General features: G+C 35.8%; 1 protein-coding gene across 1 annotated transcript; it reads right to left on the minus strand.

Moving 5' to 3' along the window:
- Positions 1-7,942: 7,942 nt before the first annotated feature.
- Positions 7,943-8,699, minus strand: LOC137938711 (histone H2B-like). Its single transcript, XM_068783719.1, has one exon. It carries the CDS (start codon positions 8,618-8,620, stop codon positions 8,186-8,188), a length of 435 nt encoding a protein of 144 aa, XP_068639820.1. The 5' UTR covers positions 8,621-8,699; the 3' UTR covers positions 7,943-8,185.
- Positions 8,700-10,818: the final 2,119 nt, after the last annotated feature.

Genomic DNA, 10,818 nt, shown 5'->3' on the forward strand with positions numbered 1-10,818 from the left:
TTAGCCGAAACCCTAAACCCAAAACACAAACCATAAAAAAAAACTAAACAATCAAACCCTAAACCCTATCACCTACTAAACTCTAAACCCTAAACCCTATCACCTACTAAACTCCAAACCCTAAACACTAATTCCAGGACTAAATACATTAAAAGCCCTAAACCCTAAACCCCCTAAACCTACAAAACCCTAATCCCTAAAATACCCTAAATCCTTAACCATAAACCCTAAACCCTAATTATTGGACCCTTAAATACCGAGCAGCAAACCCTAAAATTAATCCATACACGAATCAAGAATTTAGACTATAAACTGTAACCCTAAATCCCAAAATAATTCACAAATAACCCCCAATTACACACTGAAAATAAATTTAAATAAAATAAAATAATAATTTAATGAAAAAATTAGGGTTTAGGCATACTTTCTGAAATTTGGGGAAATCCGAAGCCGAAGGGTGAAATCGATGCCTAATCGAAGTAGATATTAAGCAATCGGTGCCCAAATGTCCAAAATCAAAGAAAATAGAAATGGAAATAGGGAAATCGAACAAAATCGGAAGGTATTTTTGGGGGAAAGGAGACTAGCCAGAGAGAGAAGGGAGTGGGAGGCCGAAAGGGAGAAGAGAGGGAGAAGACAGAGAAGAAAGGGAGGTCAGGAGGGAATAGAGAGAGAGAAGCGAGAGAGAGTGAGTCTGAGAGAAGAGAGGGAGTCACGAAGACGAGAGAGGGGGTACGAGAGAGAGGGTGAGGCCAAGAGAAGACCGAGAGTTGAGGCCGGAGACGAGAGGGAACTGAGATGGTGGCCGAGATCAACGCCGGGGGCGCAGGGAGACGAAGGACGAGATCAATGTCGGGGGCACAGGGAGACGAGAGAGGGAAGGGAGTGCGGGAGAGAGGAAGAAAAAAAAAATGACGACGCGCGATGGGGGGGTGAGAGGAGAGAGAAGGAAAAATACGAGCATCGCCCGTCCTTCAATTCGAAGAAGATCAAAAAGGGCCTTCTTCCACATGATTGAAATTAAACCGTGGAGATGAAGGACCCCTTCATCCCCTGCATCGAGATGAAGCTTCATCTGCGCTCCACTAACGACTTCAAGTGTTGCAGGGCGTTATGTGGTTGAAGATCATCTCGTCTTTCAAGTTGACTAACCCCCTAAGGAAAAATAATGATCTATTTTTTTATTTTTTTTTGCAGATATTTGCAGTTGACAGTTTTCTTGAACTTACAAAGTACACACGGGAAGAATTCCTTGGAAGAAAACTGCTGGTATGAATTTTATTTCATGATTTTGAGTGTTAATACTGTTTGATTATTTGAAACGGTGAGTTCTTGATTTAAGGGTAGAAAGAAATGCAATGTCACAACGTACTGGGAAGATCATTTTAAACAGATTGTATAAGGATTTTCCAACAGAGATGGTCATCATTATTCTCTTTGTTCTCATATCTTATTTCAAGTCTCATCTACACAACCTCCATTGTTTCAAAGAAATCTCCTTTACAATTCCAATCCTAATGTTAATGTTAAAGTTAGTTTCAAGTGATTTTGGTGGGTGAGGGGCATTCAAATTCTGGCAGTTGGTATTGTAATATAGGTTCCTCCACTAGATGAGTTTTATACTCTCTTTTTCTTGCAATTGTTTGCATCTCAAATAGTTCAATGGTGCTTCAGTGACACCTGTTCTTCCTAGAGGTTGACCTATTTTATTTTCGTAATTTTTTTTCATTTTGTTTTATTTTTTGTTTGAGTGTGCCATCAATTGCATTCTAGCTGGCTGAGAGCAAGGAAACTTCATACCGAGTTATGACATTCAAGAAGGAAAGGAAGGGTGGGGGAGAAAAATCCCCCATCTTATTATTAGTTATGTTTTTGTATATCTCAGAATGACTTACTAAGCTCAAGTTCTATAATGTTTGGGAAATAGTTGGTTCTCAATGATTTTTTTGCTCAAATTCCACTGTTCTTCATAAATGAAGTTATTATTTTAGACTTTCAAATATTTTTATGTTTTGGGATCTTGTTTCTTTTTTGCCTTCTTCTTTTTAGGTGTCTAACCTCTTATAAATTTTGTAGGTTTATCATACATTTCAGCAACAAACAGCAATGGTATTCAAATTGTTACTTGATATATTTTAGCAATGGAATTTTATTTCATGATTTTGAGTGTTGATAACATATTCTGTTGAATAATACTCTATTATAGTTAATGGAATCAGGAGCTTTCTTAATTGCATCCAACTTCTCTTTATTGTCAAAGTAAATAAAAAATGTTAGTGTTGATAACATATTCTGTTGAATAATAATCTATTATAGTTAATGGAATCATGAGCTTTCTTAATTGCATCCAACTTCTCTTTATTATAAAAAAAAACAAAAATATTAGTGTTGATAACATATTCTGTTCAATAATACTCTATTATAGTTAATGGAATCAGGAGCTTTCTTAATTGCATCCAAGTTCTCTTTATTATAAAAAAGAATAAAAAAATGTTAGTTTATGTCCTTCTTTCTTAATTCTCATTGAACTTATATCTGTTGTTGTTCTAAATGTTATATGGCTTGATGTATTAGCAAAAGTGATTTGATAGTTCCTCTTCTATCTTTTGGAAATTGAGATCTTGTGTGTGAACCTTTGCTATCTTAAATTTACTCATTGGATGATATATGATGCCTAAACCTTGTCAAATGTTCATATTTCGTTGAATTGATACGTTAGATATAGACGGATGTAAATTATCTCTCTTTTTTACAATCAATTTTTATCCTTCATCTTCGCTTTCTTCATTTGAAGTTCTTCCTCGCAGACGACAAAACAACTGTCCGACGGGAGGTAAGATTTTTATTTAATGTTCAGCTTTTTTTTTTTCGCCAACCTAACCCTACAAAATTTCTAACTCTCGCTTCGTTTCAGCAATGCTCCTTCATTCTTGGAAAGGCTTTTGGAGATATCCCTGAACGGCGAACACACTTTTGGGTTCTGTAAGTGTTGATTTTTTTTTTTTTATCATTAATTTTTTGGTATTGAGGTTGAATTTCATCAGAATATTAGAAGAGAATGTTGGTGTGTTTATTTCCTTCTCCTAGAAGTTTTTAAATTTATATATAAAAAAAGGATCAGTATATTGGACTGGAAACTATTGGGTGCAGGGCTACAGGCTCAAAGTGACCCAGCTGCATTGAAAGACAAGGGTCGTTCCCGATTGTTCCAATGTCACGTACCTTCCTCTAAGAATAGACAAGTGTCTTACATTATGTGTAAGATTTTTGTTGTTTGGATAGCTTTCTTTTCTTTATGTTTTTAATTTGTAATTTTATTTTTTTGGAGAAGTAAGAATGTCAACACCTCCTCAATTGACATCAATAATTAACACTAGTTCTAGCGTGGCTATAAATGGTGACTCAACTCCACCAGAGTCACTACCCTCTGTCATAGAAGTGGGCCCAGATGAAATTACCATAAATGAGGATGAAGGTGATTCTACCCATACTAAAAAGACAAAAAAAAGTCTCATGTGTGGTTGGAATTCAAAGAAGTATCACTTAATGGTACAAAAAAGGCTCAGTGTGTTCATTGTAAAATCAATTTGAGTGTTATTAGTAATGGAGTGACCACACATATGAGTCGAGATTTGAAACGTTGCACTAGTAGAAAAGTGGCAATGAGAAAACAAAAAACCTTAAACTTTCAACCAGTGGAAGCGAGGTCTAATGTTGATCAAAGTCCATCTGGACTTCCTTTTATGGATTTTGGAGGAAAATATGATCGAGCTAAAATGAGAGTACTCATTGCTCATTGGACTCTTATGCATGAGTATCCATTCATGATAGTAGAAGAGGAGGGATTTAATTTTGTAATGAAGATGGAAAATATGAATTATGAGAAAATATCTCGTAAGACCATTAAGGAGTGTATGGAGGTGTATGAGGCAGAAAAAAAGAAATTGAAATTTTTTTTAAAAGAGATTAACAAGATTACTCTTACCACGGATCTTTGGCAGTCCCAAAATCAAAAAATTGAATACATGGTTAATACTGGGCATTTTATTGACAGTAATTGGAAGCTACGAAAACGAGTCTTGAGTTTTGTGCATGTTCCTCCTCCTCGTGGCGTTGATATAGCAAATGTTATTTACAAGTGTTTGAAAGAGTGGGAGATCGAAAATAAAGTTTTTAGTATTTCAGTTGATAATGCAGCAAATAATGATGTTTGTATCAGAGTTTTGAAACAAGATTTTTCAAGGAAAAAAAATTTGGTATGTGGTGGAAAGTTGTTTCATGTGCGTTGTCGTGCTCATATTTTGAACTTATTAGTCCAAGATGGTCTTGTTCAGATTAAGGATATAGTTGATAATGTGCGTGAAAGTGTCAAATTGATAAATCTGTCTGAGGTAAGACTTCCCACTTTTTCTGAAATTATACCACAATTAGAACTTGGTGAAAAGAGGTTGGTTATTGATTATCCAACTCATTGGAACTCCACTTATGACATGTTGTCTTCTGCATTAAAATTCAAAGATGTATTCTCTAGATTTAAAGTTAGAGAACCAATTTATGATTGTTTGCCAAAGTTTTGATGAATGGGAAAAGGTTGACATGGTGTGTGAGATTTTAGAATTTTTTAATGCAGTTACTAATATAATTTATGGGAGTCACTACCCCTACTTCTAATTTGTACCTTAGTGAGGTATATAGGGTAAAAGAAGTTCTGGATTTTCATTCTACAAATGAAAATGTTTTCATTAGGACAATGGTTAGTAGAATGAAAGAGAAATTTGAGAAGTATTGGGGTGAATACAATTTATTGATAGTTGTTACTTCAGTTTTGGATCCAAGGGTCAAATTAAAGATGATCGAAATGTGTTTTCCAGTGATATATTCTAAGGAGGAAGCTACAATGAATATAAATTTAGTTTGACGCACCTTATATGAGATCTACGATGAATATGTATCATTATATAATGTGGATATTAGAAATGAAGAGATTGTTTCAAGTACTAGCTCTATGGGTGTTTTCACAAGTTGTAGGCCTTCATCAAGTTCTGGTTTGTCAAAGTTAATGAGTTATATGAAACAAAAGGATGTAGTTAATTCACCAAGGTCAGAATTGGAAATTTATCTTGACGAAGGTGTATATAGTTGTGAGGAAACTTCACAATATGATTTTGATATTTTAGAATGGTGGAAAGTGAATTATATGAAATTTCGGGTATTATCTAAGATGGTAGCAGACATCTTTTTAATTCCCATATCCACAGTAGCTTCAGAGTCTACATTTAGTAATGGTAGTAGAGTAATAGACTCGTATCGTTCTTCGTTGGCACGGGTTCTTCACGGTGTAAAGAAAAATCAAAAGGAGAATTTCTTTTATTAATTCTTATTATGATATTTTTTAGTATATTTTTTAGTTTTATTTATTAAAATTTTATTTTATGATTACAGCCTGAAAAGAAGAGTGTAGAGATAGTGCTACCAGCTACATGATTTTTCATGTTTCTCTCATTGTAGTAATTTTAATATTTTTAACGGCATTAAGTAACTAGAAGTGGAAGAGTATTTTCTTATCTCACAATAACTAATTTTATTTTTTTGTTTTTGTCATAGGTGGAGATTTTGCTCATGCAGGGACATATATTATTTTCTAGCATTAAGAGAAACAACTATAGTTTGTAATTTTATAATGGATTTATAGTTTTTATTTGGGTGATTGTAAATTGATAGTGATATTTCATTTAATTTTGTTGTGTTTAATTATTGTATGGAGTTTATTTATAATGTTATGCAATGTATGGAATGTTGAGACTATTTTATGGAGTGTATAAACAATTTCATAGAGTGTTTATAGAATGTATAGATAATTTTATGGAGTGTTTATAGAGTGTTTATGTATATTGATTATGCCCAATTTTAAGTAGAGGTCATGCTGAATTTTATACAAGTATTATATACATAGATTATGCTCAATTTTAAGAAGAAGTTATGCCTTATTCTTATACATGTATTATATATATAGGTTATGTCTAATTTTATGTAGAAGTCATACCCAATTTTATATAAAATGTATGTATAATTTTATATATAATTTATTTAATATATTTTAAAAAAATTAAATATATGTTGAGGCTTGAGTTCGGCTCGAAACTCAGCTCGAGCTCGGTTAAAAATTTTGAGCTCGAGCTCGATAACAATTTTAGGCTTGAGACGAGGCTCGACTCGAAATATTTAAATCAAACTCGGCTCGAACATAGGCAGGTTCGGGCTTGGCTCAACTCGGCTCGATGTCACCCCTAATCTTCGGAAGATAGCAGAAAACTCGAAATAAAAACAATAACTGAAGCGGAAAAATAGACTCTCTACCCAACATAGTTAAATTCAAGGTACCCATTAGAGAATTTTTCAGAAAATCAGAAGTAAGATCAAAATAAGTTTCCCAAAATCAATCGGCAAATCAACAGCTAGTATAATTACCAGCTACGATCAAGCTCTGCAAATAACTCTGAAAATATAAGCCAATACGATCCAAGCAGATGAATGTTGGTTTCAGACTTCAGATGGTAGTCAGATAGTAAGCTACCAGCAGGTAACGAAAGATGGTCTGGCTAGAGAGATGATTGTCGCAAATCAAAAGACCAGTAGCATTCCAAAAATCTGTTGTTTTTTATTTTGTATCCTGATACAGCTCGCTTAAGTTGATAGCAGAGATACGAAATAATTCCTACATGATTGGTGTTGTATAACTGAGATCACCAGTCAAAGATTGTTGAGCGCAATATCACCGGTCTGAGATTACCATCCAACTAGGTTCTTGATGCAACCTTCCGATAAAGAAGCAACCTTGGACAGCAGCCAAAGGAAGAGGGTCGTCGAGAAGTGCAGTAACAACAGATATTCACAGCAACGATAATGAGGCCAGAGAACGAAAGAGACAGGATGTAAAAACCAAAATGCCAACGATCTCCAAGGGCCACTGCGGAAGCGAAGAAATAAGCAACTTGCTTATTTGATCAAGAAACAATTCAAATCTCAAATTCCGTTCTTCCGAGTTGTTGTTGCCAGCATTTAGTGCAACTACTCTTCAACGGCAATGTCAAAGCGCACAAAGAAGGCTGGAATTGATGGCAAATATGATACCGGATATGGTGCCAAATTGCGTATGCAAATTAAGATGGAAGTGGGTCTGCAAGGCAAGTACATTTATGAGTTCAGTGGAAAGCATACTTGAAGTCTACTAGCATCATCACAATAAGGAGCACCATCCGTAGGTTGAGAGAGCAAACTGAAGGTAGATGATTCCTGTTAAAATTTTGGTGCAATACCAGATGATTTCTTACCACTTTGATAGGTTGTAATTCCAGCAGTGCCCAAGAATGGCAAAACAAAAAACGAAGCAACAATATTGTCTCAAAACAAATAGCAACAATGTGGAAACTCATCAACAGCAACGGAGTTCAATCAACAAATGGGCTTAAATCCACCTTCCAAAGTTACATACTCCTTGCAATTGTGGACTTGATGTTTTAGCTAATTCACCTATTGGTTAGCAGCATTGTAACAAATTCTCTTTACATTACAAGTATTTCAAACAAAAAAAAAAACTTGCTTTGCAATCTATAGTGATAAAATATACAAAAATACTCAATAGAATGCAATTTTCTTAATTGGCATTAATTGGTTATGATGCACTAAGATTATAAATATCATGTCTTGTTGAAATTAAGAATAGTTCCAAATATCGCAATACAAAATGCCCACCCTAATTGACCAGGTAAAGAGGCAAACAAGTCCTCCACTGATGGGTCACAAGGGTAAACCACAAGGAGCAACAAATTCATACCATACTAGAGCGAACGGTATAAACAATATGCATTTGCTAGACGACTTTAGTAAAGATATTTGCGAATTGGCTTCATGACAGAAGATTCGTTGGCTTTGCGCCAGTAAAAAAGTGAAACTGGGTTAGGTTTCAAACGAAGCTAATACAAATGATTCTTAAGAGATAAAGATACAGCACTTAGATTTAAACATCTTACAACCGTAATTGGATGATATTTCTACAACCCGGAAAGAATCAAACGAAGAAGATCAACGCATAGAAATCTTTACATTCGCTCCCAATTACGGTAGCCCTTCACTAGGAAAAGTAAACCCTAAATCTAACCGGAGAAAAGGAGGTCAAAAACCTAACCTAGGAACTGGTGAACTTGGTCACAGCTTTAGTTCCTTCAGAAACAGCGTGTTTGGCAAGCTCCCCGGGCAACACCAAACGAACGGCAGTTTGAATCTCCCGAGAAGTAATCGTAGGCTTCTTGTTGTACCTTGCGAGCCGCGACGATTCTTGGGCAAGCTTCTCGAAAATATCATTGATGAAGCTGTTCATGATGCCCATGGCCTTGCTGGAAACTCCGATATCGGGATGAACTTGCTTCAAGACCTTGAAGATGTAGATCTTGTAAGTTTCAATGTTCCTCTTCGAACGTCTTTTCTTCTTGTCGGAAGCAGAGGCATCTTTCGGTAGCTTCTTTTCTGCCCTGGGCTTCTTCTCCGCTATGGGGGCCTTCTCAGCCTTCTTCTCCTCTGCCGGCTTCTTCTCGGCGAGTTTCTTCTCGGCCTTGGGCGCCATATCAGACAAGTATCACAAAGCACAAATAGAAGACGAGGATTTGAAAGAGAAAAAATCGCTTAGTTTGGCGAGATTGGGCTCCAGTGAATAAAAGTTGGGGAAGACGAAGTCTATATATAGAGGGAGCGAGGTGAGCTGTGAATGGTGGAAAGAATTAGACGCAGATCGGAGTTTTGAAGCATTGATTTTTCTGAAAGAGAATAGACGGTCAGGATTAACTACAGAATTTCGCAACCGGCACTACCTTTTCTTTCAAGATTCTGGAAAATTGAATTTTGGCGCCTATAATACGCGGAATGCAAAGATTCGTCATCAAATTACAAAATCTTTTTCATTTGAGCGCCATCGTATTTCGGTTTTATCTTTCATTAAATTAATGTTCTTTTATGGGTAGCATTTAATCATGCCCAAATTGGCTTATCTTTGAACCGGGCTTGATTTAAATATTTTGAACTCAAACTCAAGCCGAGTTTAGCGTAGAGCCTAACATTGTAACCGAGCTTGAACCCAATAATTTTAACCAAGTTTAAGTTTGAGCTCGAGTTTCTACCTATATTTAAAACTATACATATTAAATAAATTATATATAAAATTATCTAAACACTCTACATAAAATTATTCAAAAAAATAACATAATTAACTATATACTTTATTCAAAACAATTATTTGTCTGTAAATAAAGAGCAGTTTTGCTTTTCCTCTCTCTCTGACGATTATTGACATTTAAAATTTCAGGTCCATTATTTAACTAAAAAAACAGTATTCATCTGAGCTTAATAAGGTATAAAATGTTCTCACATAAGAGAAACATATGATGTAACAAATCCAAAAGGATAAATGTGTATGTATTTTCTTAGGAGATCTTGTAAGAATATGAAATAGTAGTATTTACCTAATTAAATTGGTCAGTATTTGACGAATCCTTAGCACATCACCAACCACCTAAGACAAAAAGTTGAAGAACAATCAGCATCTAGAAAATTAAATAGTTAACTTATGCGAATTATAATTTAGAAGAGAAAAAAATAGATTTGGCATCAAAATATTTTTTAAATCAGTATCTCTTAGACTATGCTTGTATTGCTACATAAACCCCTATATGGGTTTCTCTGTGCTCCTCTCCCATTGAAACGAAGGAGACGACACATGACCAGGCAGGGTGACGGCCTGACTCAGAATCACAAACGAAATAACCTAAGTTCTAACCTGTAGCAAGTTTTCACGACTGATAGTCTTTTGGTGCCCTCGATTATTAGGTTCCAAAGTTAAATTCGGGAGTTCGGGAATAATTCGTTACACAACTTGGTCCACCGAACGTTGCTTCTTTCGTTTTTGGGTGCAAGCCCTACTGAATGTACAACTGAGATCAACTAAAGACAACAATGCAGCCACATACACACAAAAAAAGTTTGTGCTTTACCAAAGGAAAGCATGAAGGGGCAGAAGAGATTCTATTCCTTCTTTCTAATCCCGTGAAACTAAAAGATGGCTCTTCGAAAGTCTTGGAAGCCCTTCACCGCCTGAAATGGATGAATCCATAGCTTGGCAACCTCGCGTACTCTACCTGATCCGATGTCGTCTCCTCTAAATTTATTAGAACTAGCCGATGGAATTCCTTTTGAACTTGCCCGATTTTGAAGCCTCAAGTTTTGAATCCATAGTTTGGCAACCTCTTCCCTCTTCTCCCTGATTCCCGAGAAGCCAAAACGAAAATATCAAAGTTGAAGTTGAAGAGTCAAACAATGTTGAAGATGACTTGTTGACTCTGACCTCTAGGGCAGCTTGTTAAATTAACGAGCCAGCTCGTGAGCTTATGAACCAAACCATGGTTCGGTCAAGCTCGGTTCGTTCACTTAAACAAGCCTCATTTGGATCTCGAACTTGGTTCAAGATCTAGATAAACCGAATCGAACTAAGTCGGAACCAAGCCGAGCTCGAGCCGTTCACGAACCGGCTCGATTTGATGCCACCCCTATTCACTCAATTCTTTGTTAGTTTTGTGTAACTATGCATAGGGTTGTTATGGTCCCTCGCCATGGATCTAGTAACTCGGCGAAATACTGATGAATCTAGCACGAACACGGGTTTACTCTCCGTAAAGAACCAAGAATTTCGTCTCCAACCACTCTAAGTTGGAAACATAATTCTTTTTCTCTCACAAATGAGTTCAGGCACTATTCACGCACAGGTAAACCACT

Source organism: Aristolochia californica, unplaced genomic scaffold (genome assembly GCF_029961685.1).
Source record: "Aristolochia californica isolate CCGP_79_NKW_82.1479 unplaced genomic scaffold, dmAriCali1.0.hap1 SCAF_8, whole genome shotgun sequence".
Lineage (NCBI taxonomy): Eukaryota > Viridiplantae > Streptophyta > Magnoliopsida > Piperales > Aristolochiaceae > Aristolochia > Aristolochia californica.

Bases quoted from the DNA above. Each gene is read 5' to 3' on its own strand.
- LOC137938711 (XM_068783719.1), bottom strand. From the start codon at position 8,620: ATGGCGCCCAAGGCCGAGAAGAAACTCGCCGAGAAGAAGCCGGCAGAG.